We start from the raw sequence: 16,349 nt of genomic DNA, 5'->3' as shown, positions 1-16,349 counted from the left end.
ATTAAAAAACGAAAAATTAATTAATTTTTTATTAATATTATTAATTTTAAAAACGGAAAAAACGGTTTAATAACGCGTTAAAAAAATAAAATCGTTTAATTAATAAACGTAAAGAAAAATCGAAATAACGAACCACGTAAAAACCGTAATGTTTTAAATTTTTAAATTAATAAAAAATCGTTAATTTTTAAATATAATATCTATAAACGATCGGAATTATTAAAGTTTAAATATTATAAAAAGTTTATTAATAAACGATAAAACATTATATAAATAAATAAATTTAATATATCGTTTTAATTATTTTAAAAAATAATAAACATTATATAAATAAATATTTTATTTTTAAAGATTTTTTATAATATTAATATTATATTAATTAATATTTTAAATGTTAAAATTATATAAATATATTAATTTTTATAAGTTCGTTTATTTATAATTTTATATAATATATTTAAAGTATTTTTTTTAATAATACGTTATTACGTAATATTATTAAGTTTTAATAAAACTCGATATAAGTTATATTATTTAATTACGTTTTTTATAAAATATTAATATTTTTAATTATAAATAAATTTAATATATATAAATAAAATTATTCGAATATAAAACGGAAAAATTAAAATTTATTTAAATATAATAATATATTAAATTATAATTTTTTTTATATAAATTTAACTTTAAAAATTAATTAAATATAATTAATTAAAAATAACGTTTTTTAATTTAACATGAAATTATATGTATTATTTTATATATTTTAAACTTGAAAAAAATTTAATTAATTATAATAATTATTTTTTAAACTTTATATATTTTAATTTAAACGCGTTTTTTTTATATTATAATAATAATAATAATGACGATATTATAAACGATAATATTAATTTTATTTAATAAATTTTTATTAACGTTAAAAATATACCGCGATTTAATTTTTTAATTATTATTTCGAGTTATAAAAATGAAAAAAAACCGTGTTTTTTACCGAAAACGTATTTAAATTACATTTAATAACGTTCGAAAAATTCTTAATAATATATAAAAACATATAAATATTTTAAACCGAAATAAATTAAAATTATATTATTATTTATATAAAGTAAATAATAAGAAAATTAAAAATATACGAACGATCGTTTATTATTTAAATAAATATAAAATAAAATAAAAAATTATAATTATTAAAAAATTAAAATAAAAATAAAAGTATAATTATAAAAAATAAAAGTAAAAATAAATAAAAATTACGTTAATAAAAAAAATATTAAAGCCGGGTTCGAAAAAACTTTATTAAATAAAGTTTTATTTTTTAAAAAAAACATTAAATAATTAATATTTTATTCGTTAATCGTAAAGTTATTTTTTTTATTATTAAAAAGTTATTATTAAAATTTTTTATTTTTATATTTAATATATTTTTTATTTATTTACTTATTTTCGAAAAATTACTTAATTAATCGTTAAATTAATAATAATTTAAAACTTAAATTAATAATATATTAAATTATTTTTTTTTTACGTTTAAATATAAAAATTTTCGCTTATTTTAATATAATTAAAAATTTAAATAATATAATAAAATAATTAAATTAATTTATTTTTATTATTATAATTTTTAATATTACGATAAATAATAATTATATATTTATTTATTTATTAAATATTTAAATATAATAAAGTTTAATTTAATTAATAATTATTATAATATTATTAAATAAATACTTGTTTTTTTAATATTTTTATAAAAATAAAAAAACTTATTATATTTATTTAATAAATATTTACTTATACGTATTATAATTTATAAGCCTTTTAATCCTTGAATTACGAAACACAGTGTATTTTTATTATACACTATATTTATATAATATACTTTTCAATACATTAATTGAATTGGCGGGTTGGCGGATTTGTCCTTATGGTCCGCCGTCCTACTCCTTTTCCCACCTAATTAAAGCGCAGGATTGAAGGCGCGGAAAGGCGTCATAAGCCAATACTTGTAGCGCTAGACAAGCAGCTTCTCCAACTGCTTACCAAAGTACTAGGTAAGTAAGTATGTACTAGGTAGGTACTTATTCAATTTAAAGACAAACAATGGAAGGTAACATCGAAAATGATCACCAAATCAGAGGCATAGCTAACTTCCAACATGTATATATTCTCACACTTTGATGGAAATTGGGCTGCACTCAAAGCAACCAACTGTAGCAGCTACCCTCCACAAGTTAATGCAAGGTCGCAGCGTTATGGTCCCTCTGCAGAGGCATCATGGCCTGGTACAATGACAACAAGGCTCTAGACGCTTCACTCTATCAATATGAATGACTTGACCGAAAGTTAGACTCGCACAAAAGAGAAAATGGGTGTATTGGTGTCGTAGGAGGTTTCTATGCATATTATTACATGAGACTTAGTATTACACATCCCGTTGCTGTTCGAAGACATATTGTATGTACCTATTCACCTACCTATTGAGCCTCCATTTTATCGCGACAGTAAGAAATAGCGACTACCCCCCCCCTCACCTTGACCACGAGCCTTCTCTGCATCTTTACTCTATCATACCCAAGATTAAGTTTGACAACAATAGAGATCATGGATCAGTTACCGCCGTCGCCCCATCCCTCTATTATCACTACTGGCTTAATCGTCATCTCGATTCTCTTTCCAATTATATCGGCGCTCTCAGTCGCGCTTCGTATATTAGCCCACCGGAAGTCTCATCAGCCACTTCATGCGGATGACTATTGGGTCATTGGCTCCTGGTTCTTAACTCTGGTCCTTAGTATCTTGGTTTGGGTCTATGCTGCTAAGTCCGGAATCAATTACTACAATGTCGATTTTCTCACCGGAACGGAATATTCCCTGGAGGTATGTGACAACTTCTGTTTGAAAATTGAAGCTTGAGGTCGCTTACAGTCATTGATGGATACAGTTGATTTTCATTTCGTCTTGTTACGTCCAATTCCCTCTCGCAGCAGTCAAGATTGCTGTACTTATTTTCTACAAGCGCATATTTTCGACCCGGATATTTAAGAGATGCGTGTGGGTAGCAATTGGCATCGTTGGTCTCTGGTGCCTCGTTTTTTTCTTTGTTATCTTCCTCGAACTCGACCCTATCACATTTCCTCTTACTACGGTACGTTTTCGATTCGACTCAACAGCTCTAGGACTCGGACAGGTGGCCAGCAGCTTCACGCTGGACCTTATTGTCCTGTGTCTCCCCTTGCCAGTGATATCACGGCTCAATATGAAGTCGGAGCGCAAGATTGCCCTAATTTTGATTTTCTGGCTTGGGGCCTTCTGTGTGGTGGCCGCTATCGTACGTACCGTGTTACTTGACCAGTCTATTCGTTCGGTAGTCTCATCAAGAGATCAAGTCGGTAAGTTCAAGCGCCTGATCGGCTTCACCGTGGACGTAATCTAACGTTGATGATTTCTAGCTAGCCAGTCTAAACAATACATCTTCATGGTGCTTGAGCCTAATTGCTCCATCCTAGCCTCATGCCTACCCACATACGGACCTTTGGTAGCTGGAGGTCGTGCACCCGAGTCCATTGTCCGCAGCGTGCGAAGCATTTTGAGTCTGGCAAGCAATAACTCGAACCATACTCGTAAGAGTTCTCGGGGATCAGCTCCTAATGTGCCACGGGATAACAACGCAGCCGAGTCACAGGTTGAGCTGCAGGATTTCGAGAACTGGCCAGACAAGAGACAACAGGAAGCATCGGTATCCAGCAAAGTCAGCGATGATGCACCACTGACTATGGTCCCGCCAATTCATCAAAATGAAATTTCTGTCACAAACGAAGTGTTGGTATACAGAGAGTAGGTACCTATCTAGGTATTCTACAACGTCTTTACGGGTGTATAAGGTACTAGAAGAACAGGATCTATACCACAGCGTCAATCGCTGGGTAGATAGAACGATTTCAAATTATAATAAGGATACGGTTGGAGGGTAACGTTTCTTTTCAGAATGATTTTCTGGGCTATAACGCTTTCTTGCAACGCAAATGGCTTTAATATAATGTATTTTGGTTGGTTGGAGTAGCTGGTAGGTGGGTAAAAGGTATGAAGGAATTTTTAAAAAACCTATAGTTTTAAAAAGGGTAGGGCTCGAGCTTAGACCTTTCCGTAATATGTGTACCTGAGTTAAAAAGTCTTGGTAGGGTGGCCAGTCCCACTAGTTACTAAAAGAGTAAGGTTCAAACTCTATATAAGGTTTAGTCACTTAAGCGAATAAAATTGCGGCCCTAGCGCTGAAATAGGAAATCACTCCCAGGATTAGAACGATGCGGAACTAAAAGGTATGGAAACAACGACAATATTGCGCGAAGAGTTCCCGACTAAGTACAACTAGGTACTCTTACCTAGAGCTAGCAACCAACAGGATCCCTATAGCTTCTAGCAGACCTTAACGGACTAAGTCCTATGATTGGCTTACTGAGAAGCATTACAGCGACTGGCTGTCAACATGACTTTTCTTTCTTAGGTATCAACAAGGCACCAGGCTGCTGTGAATACTTAGTAGGTATTAGGTATCTAGGCAATATTGGAAAACCTACAAGTGACTCTCCGCCACTACTTAGGTACGTATCCATTGCTATACCGGTGAGCATGCTTGAAACCTCATCTGGGATTTGAGGCGTAAGCCAGCCAGCCAGCCACAAGCGCCCTTCTCGCTAATATTCACTTTCCTTGGAAAGAGCAATTCCGAGGACCTTAGCAGCCCTAATTCTACTCCGTTGAAGCAGCACATATGTAGGCTGCAATCTTGAAAAGCAAGGCTTTGTTATAATTGCCCACATACCTATGCATTATCGCGACATGCCGGGGAACCAACTACTACCTATCGTAAGCAGCCTACCTACCTACCTTGTACCTAACTTCAAATAAGCCTCATCTCCAACGGCTCCATACCTCCGTCAATCTAGCGCTTACATGCAGGTGATAATACTCCCGATACAAGGGTCCAGACCGGAGAACAGCAACATACGCGGATAGGGATGAAGGTCCGGGTTTTCAACGGAGACGGGTGATATCAAGGCACAGTGTTAATATTTCCTCGCTGTAAGGCTGCCTTCATCGCAATACGTTATTTTAAGAATCCGACGGCTCATCAAGGAGTGATCCTACGACGCAACAAGATTCTGACAATATTCGCTATCATGGATTTTCATTTTTTCAATGAAGCGCCATCGAGAGGCGCAGTCGAGAATCTGTGCTATGTCTCAGTTTTCCTCTTCCTCGCCTATTGCGTAGTGGACGCAGTGTCAGCTAGACAACTTGTTAGGAAGCACGCGGAGTACCCTCTCGTCGGAAAGCCATTTCCATATGCTCCTAAATTTATCCATAACCTCCTTTATGCCTGGAAGGCAACTGAGCTCTCACAGGAGGGTTACGAGAAAAACCAGAACTCGGCGTTCCAACTGATCCGCAATGAGGGTGAAATGATGGTTTTGCCGCTCTCCCTACTAGAGGAGGTTAGCCGGCTACCGTCACACATTGCCGAGCCGACAGCAGCGCTCAACCAGGACCTAACGGGCTCCTTCACGGGGATTGATTTGATTCTTGAGAATAGGCTTCACCACTCCATCGTACAGCGGAAGCTGTCGCCGCGGTTACCTTTACTCTTACCACGCATGGAGGAGGCGGTCTCTGCAGCATTTTCTCAATACATACCACAGAGTGAGGACTGGACCGAGTTCTATCCTTACGATACGTTTAGATATATCTCCGCACGTGTCGGTGCCGAGGTTATTGTAGGACCGGCGTTCTGTGATAACAAAGAGTGGTTACACGTCGCAGTTGAGTACACCGAAAATCGTAAGCTCGGGCCATGAAACGCCCCCGAAACATTGTACCTCGAGTTGACTTTTCCCTCAGTGTTCAGAACAGTGGTTGTCCTGCGCTGTTTTCCAACATGGATGCACCCCATTATTTCTCGCTTGCTCCCGTCATATTGGGAGGGCTGGCGGCATCTTCGTAAGGGCAAAAAGCTCTTGGCGCCTAAAATCCAGGAACTTCTTGATAAGAACAATGCGGGTACCTGGAACCCGCAAGATGACAAAGTTGAGGATCTCAACGTACTCAGTTGGCTTACCGGCCTCGCTAAGGGGCGTGATCGCAGCGCGGATACTTTGGGGCACGTACTGGTCATGGTGGCCCTAGCAGCTGTGCACACCACTCTTCTGCGAATGGTCAACGTGCTCTATGACGTAACCGGCGCCGGTCTAGAAGTAGAACTACTGGATGAGATCGCGGCTGTTGTGGAACGTGGCTGGCATGATAACGGCAACCCGTACGATGCACTAGGCAAGCTCGACAGCGTGATGCGTGAGTCTCAGCGTCTTTCACCCCCCACCACGCTAGGCATGAAGAGGCTGTTCAAGGAGTCGTACACCTTTCAAGACGGCACGCACATCCGTGCCGGCACCTATGCCTGCATGCCCGTATATGCAATAGAGAATGACCCGGCAAAGATTCCTAACCCAGAGACATTTGACGGGCTGCGTGCATACCGCGCGGCGCGTGAGAGTGAGGCCGGCTCTACTGATGATCACCTCTTCTCGTCTCCGGGGCTAAATTTTCTCAACTTCGGCTACGGCAAAACAGCCTGTCCGGGTCGCTTCTTTGCAAGCGTCGTGGTTAAAATGGTCATTGTCAAAGCACTTACTGATTACGAATTCAAATTCTTGCCGGGTGCTGAGCGGCCGAAGAATATCACTGTACATGAATTTCTCTTTACTTGGCCTTGGAATAAGATGCTTATACGCCGGAAGAGTAAAGGGGCGTGCCCGTTTTGAACAAGGTTATTCCCTAGACCCCTGGGTGGGTACTTTGGGGAGATAGATTGTGGGTGTTTTTATTGGTGTAACCATGCAGCCACGCAGCCACGCCTTTGAAATATTGATAAATCTAAATTGTTAGAATAGTAAAAGATGTATTTGCTAGGCTACTACCTAGTAGGTAGCGGTACTGGCAGCACAGTGTCTAGTATAATAACGCACAGACCGCAGATTTAAGGTTATGAGCGGGGTGGTGGGGCGATCTAACATAAGTGATTTTACAACATGTTCTAGATAAACATAGCAGTCCGGGACCGACTATTTCCTTTTCTTGAAAGACAACATTGGATGTGTAAGGCTTTAGGGCGTTTGGTTGTTACACGTAGGTAAACGGCATTATCTGACGTGGATAACCGGTTGAGTTATCCAATGAGATTTACCGAGATTTACTTATCTATGAAAACAGCCACTTCTAACGGATGAAGAATCGAACCTAGATACCATATCCTTGTAGGATGTTGGCATTCGGATAGGAAAATGAAACCGTTGGCGGCTTATATTGCAACCTTGAAGCATGCTCCAACATCAAAAAGCAATAAGGCTCTTGTAGTTGAATGACGGCAGTAAGGGTAGGGGGTAAGGGTCCAATAAGCGTTACACGCATACCCGCATGCATACTGCATGAGATGCATCAAAGTTTGTCTATGAAATAGATAGGTACCTAGGTAGGTACATACTAAAGTAAGTACTAGGTACTCAGCCTTGAAAGATACCTACATGTATGTACTGTTGTTTAATCGCGACGACAAAGCCTCAAGTGATAACCAACGCCTCGATTCTTTTACCGCCTGTAGTGTAACCCCTGATTATGGACTTCGGAAATTTCATCCAAATCTGCAAGGCCACGAGTCGGCAATTTCTGAACTCGAAATCTTTGCAAGCGAATTTATGGATGCCCTCCGCTTCGACCTCAGCTCTCCCACCACCTTCATGTAGTATGACAGTATTACCATCACTACAGCATCAACAACATAGGCAACATGGGCAGCGTGAGAAGCATGGACTCTAGCAGTCCTCCCGTTGTGGTACCCGTCACAGTCACAGCGGAAACCAAGGGCCAAACACCATCTCTTAGTCAGGGTGTCGCGAAAACCGACATCAGCGAAGACATCGATCCCGCCAACGAGGTACAGGGAGTGCGCTTGCTCCTGATTCACATATCGATCTGTCTCTGCACCTTTCTGATCGGGCTGGTAAGACTCGATCTCGGCGTTGACTGGGAAACATTCTCGCTGAAAGTTTTAGGACTACAATCTCCTTGCCACGGCCGTTCCCGTCATCACAAGCGAATTCAACTCGACGCGCGACATCGGCTGGTATAGCGCCGCCTTCATGGTAGCCATGTGCGCGAGCCAGCCCCTCGCTGGCAAGACGTACACATTGTTCCCGAAGAAGCTTTCGTATTTGGTCTACCTATTCGTGTTTGAGCTAGGCAGTCTTGTATGCGCGTTATCGCCATCTTCACGCGCTCTCATTGCCGGTCGCGTTGTCACCGGATTCGGGGCTTCAGGGGTCCTCGCTGGTGGGTTTACCATCATTACCACCATTATCCCACTACATAAACGCGCGGTGTGGGCTGGTGCCATGGGATCGACGTTTTCCATCGCGAGTATTATAGGCCCTGTCATAGCTGGCGCTCTAACTCAGAATGTTACTTGGAGATGGTGCTTCTATATCAACGTATGGTCATAACCCACCCCCTGCAATGGGGAGTAATGTTGATGAGGATGATAGTTACCGATCGGTGGTGCTGCTGCCATCATATTCTTCCTCTTCGTTCATATTAAGCGCACAAAGACCGAGGATAAGACCGCATGGGAAAAGGTGCAAAGTCTTGACATTCTTGGCTTCGCTTTTTTCGCAGGGTCTGTTTCTATGCTTCTGCTGGCACTTCAGTGGGGCGGCGTTCAGTATGCGTGGTCGTCGTCGGTCGTTATTGGCCTGTTTGTAGGCTTCGGCGTAGTCATGATTCTTTTCGTGGGTTGGACCTACTGGAAAGGAGAAGACGCTCTGATTCCCCCGCGACTATTCACCATAAATCGAAACCCGGCATTACTGTGTACTGCCTCCTTTTTTATCAATGGCCCATTTCAGATCATCATTTACTATCTTCCGGTTTGGTTCCAAGGAGTCTTGGGGTCCTCCCCCATTAGCAGTGGGATCAACTTCTTTCCCACGGTAATTTCAGATGTGCTTGCGGCTTTCATAGGCTCGGCGATGGTCACGCAAATGGGTTGGTGGAACCCGTTCCTGCTTTTCGCTGCAGCTATGGTTTGTATTGGCGGTGGGCTACTTACAACTATCTACCCTGATATCTCCGGAGCCCATTGGGTAGGATACCAGATCTTCGGAGGTATCGGCTACTCATTAGCGACTAATCTTGTAGGTCATCTACATACCTATGTTTGCGACGATCTTTTACTAATATCTAGTTTCCCAGTCTCATATCGCGATGCAGTCCTCACTGCCGCAAGATCTTGTCCCGCTTGGTTCCTCTACTCTTTTATCCATCATTTCAACTAGCTGTGCCATTTTTATGGCTATCGGACAAACCCTATTTCAGAAACGACTTCAAGTGAATCTTGGGGCCATAGTATCTAATGATACAGTGGAAGAGATCATTAACTCTGGAGTTACTAACATCCAGACACTTGTGAGTGCTTCTGATCTACCGGCAGTGATTCAGAAATATAGCTTGTCTATCACGCAAGTTTTCGTAAGCACTCTTCCCCAAAAACTTCGTATCCGAACACGCAAGCTAACTCCGGACAGTACATCCCAGCAGTAACACCAGTTCTTACATTCTTGATTCTACTTGGCTGCAAATGGATCTCAACAAAGAGCAAGCAAACTCCGACTCCTGCGACAAATAGCAATGAAAAGATGACCTCGGATCAAGATGATGCGGTGTGATACAGGACAACAATAATAGGGCTGTTAACTTTTATAGACAATGATAATTTAGAAGCAGGATATGATTATTATATTCTGTTGATTGGAAGATCAAGTACTCGTTCGAAGATAGTACCCACACATGTACCCCCTGAATACAGGGGGCTTACTTCTACCCGCTTAATTTTCCGACGGACTGGACATGTAAGGGATAGACTTAAGTAGATACTTGTACGTATAAATATTTGGAACAAAAGTAGTACATAAGTCTGCAGAATTCGGGTTGAATTATGGAACATTCTCCATTAGTATTTAAACCAATCAACGCGATTCTCCGTATTAATCAGCTCTTTTGTGTTTATGGTCTGACTTATCTGAAGATTTACATGAAGCTATTCACAACGTTGTCGGCCCGTCGAAGTTATGAATAGTTTCATAAACCTTCTAACAGTTCCATCAGTTCAGTTCAATCAACAGTTCAATCAACAGAACAGCTCAATCACTTTGCTTAGGTAGGTACCTAACCAATACACGCTGTAATTACAGGGCAGTTTTAGTTACTAAATGCGCTATATTTTAACGCCTGTAAGCTCCCTGTAATAATAGCGCATATTATCGCTATGTGCCCTAATAAATATAGCGCCTTTTAGGGCTTAATGCGCTATAAACATGAATAATAAGTCGAAATAAACACCTCAAGAGGTGCTTATGAAAATTCAATGAGCATAAATTTTTTAAACAGATTTGATTGGCTGAGAAATTAGGTACTGTGGGACGCTCCACCAGCAGAATTATAGTGGAGACAAGTCTACTGCTGAAGGCCCACTATAAACCCATAAGTTTCAGTTGACTTATGTATGCCCCAAAACAGACTCTCAGTGTGTTATAGATCATACCGAGTTTATTTAATCATACGTAGGTACTATTCAACTAACTATGCCTCATCGCGATATCTAAAGGATGTAAACCATTTACTTCGGTGTAGTATCGTCGCCGGCGGCAATCTTGTTTTCATACTCAGTAAAAGTCTCGATGCCCTTCGGAACCCCATTCCACTGAAGACCCTGCTCATCCATGAGACGCGCGCGATGCTCCATACACCGTTTCCACGAGGGGAGCTCAATCATCTTCTCATGCCAGGCGCGGACGTGTGGAAAACCTTCCCACACCTCATCCCACGATTTCACAAGCACCTCGATGAGACGAAAGTTCCAGGGGGCCCAGGCCATGTCAGCGAACGTCATCTTGTCGCCGACGAGCCACTGAGCGTTCGCGGGCTTAGCAGCTAGCACACCCTCGATCACTCCGAGAACACGCTTGATCTCGTTGGCGTAACGCTCAACTGCCGATGGGATCTTCTCTGAGTGTAGATGTTGGAACCAACCGCATTGGCCCCAATAGGGACCCTGGCCGCTCATCTGGAAGTGAAGCCACTGATTGCATAGGTGTCTCTCGTTGATGGACATGTATGACAGACGATTATCTGTGTCGTACTGCTCGATAAGGTACTGGTAAATAGCGCCCGACTCCCATAATGTAAGGTTTGTATTGGGGTCCTCAATCGCGGGGACGCGGCCATTCGGGTTGATGTTGATGAATGGCGGCTTCTTGACATCATCGAAGCGGAAGGACTTGATCTCATAGTTTAATCCAAGCTCTTCGAATAAGAAGACGGCCTTCAAGAGACTTAGCACGATCTGTGCTCGTAGGGAGAAAAGGGAACATCAGTGATCGTTTACCTTCCACGGGTTAGGTCCAGGAGCTGGAGGCCATGTGGTCAGCGTCACTACCTCGAAAATAACAATATGGGAGAGAACTTACGAGTAATCCATACGCGAATCGGCTTGGGTGGGTTGGTTGCCATCTTGATCTGCAGTGGCTGTCTTGTGTGAATCGTGGCAGATGTTGAACTCCAAGCTGATAAATCGAACTTGGGCAACAAGATAGTTCTTATTCTTGATTTCTTTTTTTTTCAAGGCAGGCTACAGCCTAATCCTAGGCGGTCATTTCCAGACAAAGACAAACGAAGTTGTTAAATGCAAGGGAAATTTTATTAATATGCATCTGTTGCTTCAATGTTGTATTACCCTAGGTACCTAGGTACCTACATGTAGGTAAGTATGACAGGTCATAAGCCTACTAGGTAGTGTACCTAGGTACGTTCCTGGAAGGTAACCTACAGGTACTTCTACACGTAGGTACCAGTTACTACCTAGGTACTTATATTGGTACGTATGTATACACCGAAAGTGACAATAATCTTAGAACGTCGATACATTAATGTGCATCACCAACCTCTGCCTACATATCCTAAACATCTCCAACGTGAGCAATTTCGAGGAGGTAGGTACCTAGGTATCTAATGTAGGCTGACCGGTCACGATAACTTCTCCCCGAAAAGGAGAATACAGGGGGAGCTGCTTGGATATAAGTGTTTAGTTGGCGTAATGTATAGTAATCTAGCATTAGGTAGGACCATCTACACTCCCCTCATCCTGTAAATTTTATCGTACACTCTTGAGGTAGAGCCTCGTCAGAAGCCATGGATATTTCATTGCTTAACCAAGCAAAAGCCCTCCTCTTTAATCTAGCAGCACAGTGCTCGACGAGCGAAGGCTTCGGCACCATGTCAACGTCGGTGTATGATACGGCCTGGCTCTCAATGATACGGCCTGGCTCTCAATGATACGGAAGCCTACTGCTTCATGCCCGGATGGCGAGTGGCTGTTTACAGAGTGCTTTGACTTTATCTTGGCCCAACAGCTTCCCACGGGCGCTTGGGAGTCTTATGCTACGCTCACTGATGGCATTTTAAACACCGCTGCAGCATTACTTTCATTGAAGAAACACTCGCAAATAAAGCCTGATAATCACAACTTATCATTTAGAATTCAGAAGGCTGAAGCAGCCTTGAGACAGATGTTGAATGTCTGGGACGTGCACTCGACTGATCAAGTGGGCTTTGAACTCTTAGTTGTTTCGCTCTTGGATCTTCTTGAGCAAGAAGGCATCTCCTTTGTTTTCCCACAACTTGGCGTCTTGAGATCTCTACGCGATGCTAAATTAGCAAGATTACCGCTCTCGACACTGTGTCAGACTCCATCTACCCTCTATCACTCCCTCGAGGCATTCATCGGCCATATCGACTTTGATTCCCTTCATCACTGGCGAGACGCGAATGGGTCGATGATGGCATCTCCAGCGTATGTTCCGATGCCACATCCTTTGGTCTTGTTACTCACTATCATAGCTCTACAGCTGCATACTTAATGAACACCTCATCTTGGGTCGATGAGGCTGAGTTGTATCTGAGGAACGTTCTACATCGACCGAATAATCTCGGTAGTGGCGGCGTGCCCTGCGCATGGCCGACAACTATATTTGAAGTTAGCTGGGTGCGTATAAACCATATACACACCCGTACCAGATACTGATATTTAAGGGGGTGTTTCCAACATTAGGTTATCAGCACGTTAGCATCGGCTGGCGTATCCATAGACAAGTCAGAGACATCAGCCTTCTGTCGCCTACTTCAAGAAACCCTTAGAACACAGAAAGGTGTTCTTGGGTTCTGTAAGACATCTGGTTCCGATTCCCCAGTCCAGTAGATCAACTAATAATCAGTAAAAAGCGCAAGGAACACTCCCCGATGCAGATGACACGGCCAGAGGACTCAAAGCTCTCTACTATCTCGGCCAACAAGATAACAACATTGAAGGCCTCATCAGAGCGTTCGAAAGCAGCGACAATTTCATAACATATCCAGGGGAACGTAACCCAAGTTTTAGCGCAAATTGCAATGTGCTTATACTTCTCTTGGTACGGGAAGATCGGGCTCAACATTTGGCGCAGATAGTCAAAGCCACCCGATTCTTGACAAACGAGGTCTTCAGGGGGGTTGTGAATGAAAAATGGGTGAGACTAGTGCTATATCCTACCTAATTGCCTTCGAGTTCCTTGGTATACTAACTCATGCCTTTGAAGCATTCAAACGAGCTATATTGGATGATGCTCTTAGCTCGGGCCTTTGAACTTCTTTTTCAACACTACGATATAGCCCTAAGGGTTTACGACACCACTCCTAGATTACACGAAGAGATATCCATGATATCTCTGCATATATTAATGCGAATACTACGCACTCAACGGAAGGATGGCTCTTGGGGCGGAATCTGCGAAGTAACAGCCTACGGCGTCTTGGCTTTATCATCGTTGGTAAAATTACCCTTTGTCCAACAGCTCGAGAAGGGTAAAATGATCGCTGCTCTAGCTTTAGGAAAATCATTCCTTCACACGAACAGAAGCGAATGGGGCAAAGGCCATTATTTGTGGACAGAGAAGGTAACGTATAGCTCAGGTGTGCTCAGCGAAGCGTACTGTCTCTCTGCATTAGTTACCTTGCCGTTAACAGTACAACCTGAGAAACCAACCTCGTCCCGATGTCCTGAATTCCTAATCGTGGACAAGCTATTGCTCGGTATGAGAAAGTGCAGCAACCTCTTAGCACGCACACCTCTACTTTCTAAAGTTGAGCCATATCTATTACGTGTTTGCGAGATACAGGCAAGTTTTGCTATTCAGGCTCTTCAACGCCAGCCACCAAATATATTCCCTCGGACAGCCAAAGGGAAGGACAAGTACATGTTTATCATACCACTTGCTTTGCTTATCTGCGCGCAGCTGGATGGCTGTCAAGCTAGCCCCTTAGTGTTGTATGAAATGATGGTACTATCCATCTTGAACTTCCATGCGGATGAATACATGGAAGGGATCGTCGAAAGGTACTTCAAGGGCAATTTAGATGTTATTCGTAACATTGTCCGGCAAGTTGTGACCAAAAATGGCCCCTATCCCCACGACGGAGCAACCAATAGCCATAGTGGAGTCAATGCGATATCCCAGGCTCCAAATGGCTTCCAGGTCTCTAACGGCAATCACGAAACAGAAACAACGGAGAGTAATCAGCTTCATGGCCAGGAAGACGGCTCGCCCTCCATAGAGGGTGTCAGAACTGTGCTCCGTCGGTTTACCGCACAAATTCTCCAGCACCCAGCAGTATTGTCAAGCCCCGAAACCCTCCAGGGGCAATTGGCTTTCGAACTGCAAACGTTCCTCCTTGCCCACATAACGCACGCCGAAGATAACCATCGCCTCTCTGCACAGTGGTGCTCTAAGCATACCAACGGTCTCTACACTCAAGGAAACCGAAATGAGAATTCCCGTAGAACATCGCGCTTACAATACCGCAAACCAGGAAGGTCCTTTTATCATTGGGTGCGCAGTACCTCCGCCGACCACACATCCTGTCCCTTTTCATTCATCTTCTTCAATTGCCTCGTCTACGCCGCGTCGCCCCAAGTATCCCAAGCCCATGGCGGAATCTTGGCCTCGGCGCGTACTGCCTATCTAGCCGAGGATACATGCCGGCATCTCGCAAGTCTATGTCGCATGTACAATGACCTTGGATCCGTGCGGCGCGATGCCGAAGAGGCGTCTCTCAACTCGGTGAACTTCCCAGAGTTTTTTTTTCATGCGGGAAAGACAATGAATACACCGAGGAAACACGACACTGCTAAGGCAGAGCTGTTATGGATCGCTGAATATGAGCGGCGCGGGCTAGATATGGCAATGAAACTTCTGGAAGAGGAGTTAGGAGGTAGCGAGTTGGTGGAAGCATTGCGCCTATTTATCAATGTGACGGACTTGTATGGCCAGATATATGTACTAGAGGATGTTGGCACTCGTACTCATTAGAAATGACGCATGGATTTCCACTGTTGGATAACTACCTACCTACCTAGGTATGTAATCCAATGATTCATGTATCAAGAGTAACAAGAAACTTCTACGAGCTTTCTATTCTGGCTTGGATAGTGCTATTGATCCATTACATGTACCTCGATAGCTCTTGTCCAACTACATATCTTTGAACTCTCCTTTTCCTCATGAAGTTTTGAAGTCCTTATTATCAATGACCTCCTTGCCTTGTTAGCTACCTAAGTGATATTCATAGGAATTTACTTTGTGAAGTAATGACAATTACCCCTGTCGCGAGGAACTCAACACTACTTTCACTGCTGATAACACGGTATACATACAGATGAGGCCCTTTGTGTGCCCTGTTCCCAGAGTTATCAAAAAACAGGACCTTATGGACTGGAACCCTCAAGGTAAAATATGCGATGATAGGTGGTGTCTACGAATTTCGGACATTACATCCCAAATTCAGCTTGAGATCATTTGAACTCGAAGGGAAGAAAGGATACGATAAAAGAGGGTCACTAGGTAGATTACCAAGATAGAGATGGAGGGATCATGCAAATAGAAAATATTATATCTGAGGCGATGAGCAGACACGTGTAACAAGGTTGATGGGTTGAATAGTCTCTATCAATCCGATTGTATTTACATGATAGCTAGCTTAACTTAGAAAAAAAAAAGCCAACAAACCGAAGTGAAAGGGATGGCTCACGATGCGTGAAATGGAAAAAATATGATTTCGTCCAGGCTCGAACTGGAGACCTTCAGTGTGTTAGACTGACGTGATAACCAACTACACCACGAAACCAATGCATCATGATGACTCATCTGATGATG

General features: G+C 42.2%; 5 protein-coding genes and 1 non-coding gene across 6 annotated transcripts; 4 read left to right on the top strand and 2 right to left on the bottom strand.

Moving 5' to 3' along the window:
• Positions 1-2,024: 2,024 nt before the first annotated feature.
• On the top strand, positions 2,025-4,193 carry GGS22DRAFT_166123 (uncharacterized protein). The gene is made up of 4 exons (XM_047961793.1): positions 2,025-2,110; positions 2,161-2,880; positions 2,945-3,392; positions 3,453-4,193. Exons 2-4 carry the CDS (start codon positions 2,605-2,607, stop codon positions 3,839-3,841), a joined length of 1,113 nt encoding a protein of 370 aa, XP_047817634.1. The 5' UTR covers positions 2,025-2,110; positions 2,161-2,604; the 3' UTR covers positions 3,842-4,193.
• Positions 4,194-4,985: 792 nt separating this feature from the next.
• Positions 4,986-6,896, top strand: GGS22DRAFT_26156 (cytochrome P450). Its single transcript, XM_047966629.1, has 2 exons — positions 4,986-5,838; positions 5,899-6,896. The coding sequence occupies exons 1-2, from the start codon at positions 5,181-5,183 to the stop codon at positions 6,816-6,818; spliced, it is 1,578 nt and encodes a 525-aa protein (XP_047817633.1). The 5' UTR covers positions 4,986-5,180; the 3' UTR covers positions 6,819-6,896.
• A 774-nt stretch (positions 6,897-7,670) lies between these two features.
• Positions 7,671-10,004, top strand: GGS22DRAFT_26151 (MFS general substrate transporter). The gene is made up of 5 exons (XM_047966628.1): positions 7,671-8,053; positions 8,106-8,540; positions 8,595-9,242; positions 9,301-9,576; positions 9,633-10,004. Exons 1-5 carry the CDS (start codon positions 7,841-7,843, stop codon positions 9,771-9,773), a joined length of 1,713 nt encoding a protein of 570 aa, XP_047817632.1. The 5' UTR covers positions 7,671-7,840; the 3' UTR covers positions 9,774-10,004.
• A 631-nt stretch (positions 10,005-10,635) lies between these two features.
• Positions 10,636-11,806, bottom strand: GGS22DRAFT_166118 (glutathione S-transferase). The gene is made up of 3 exons (XM_047961792.1): positions 11,574-11,806; positions 11,492-11,514; positions 10,636-11,428 (listed from the first exon to the last, which is right to left on the bottom strand). Exons 1-3 carry the CDS (start codon positions 11,614-11,616, stop codon positions 10,724-10,726), a joined length of 771 nt encoding a protein of 256 aa, XP_047817631.1. The 5' UTR covers positions 11,617-11,806; the 3' UTR covers positions 10,636-10,723.
• Positions 11,807-12,938: 1,132 nt separating this feature from the next.
• GGS22DRAFT_180426 (uncharacterized protein) lies at positions 12,939-15,506 on the top strand (the record flags this gene model as incomplete). Its single annotated transcript, XM_047963768.1, has 5 exons — positions 12,939-12,955; positions 13,003-13,147; positions 13,214-13,325; positions 13,384-13,667; positions 13,851-15,506. The coding sequence occupies 5 exons, from the start codon at positions 12,939-12,941 to the stop codon at positions 15,504-15,506; spliced, it is 2,214 nt and encodes a 737-aa protein (XP_047817630.1).
• A 740-nt stretch (positions 15,507-16,246) lies between these two features.
• On the bottom strand, positions 16,247-16,320 carry GGS22DRAFT_t87. The gene has a single exon. It is a non-coding gene; the product is annotated as a tRNA-Val (tRNA).
• Between the last annotated feature and the right edge of the window lie 29 nt (positions 16,321-16,349).

Source organism: Annulohypoxylon maeteangense, assembly GCF_022496945.1.
Source record: "Annulohypoxylon maeteangense strain CBS 123835 unplaced genomic scaffold GGS22scaffold_11, whole genome shotgun sequence".
NCBI classification, from domain to species: domain Eukaryota; kingdom Fungi; phylum Ascomycota; class Sordariomycetes; order Xylariales; family Hypoxylaceae; genus Annulohypoxylon; species Annulohypoxylon maeteangense.
This window is presented reverse-complemented; position numbering and strand designations above follow the sequence as displayed.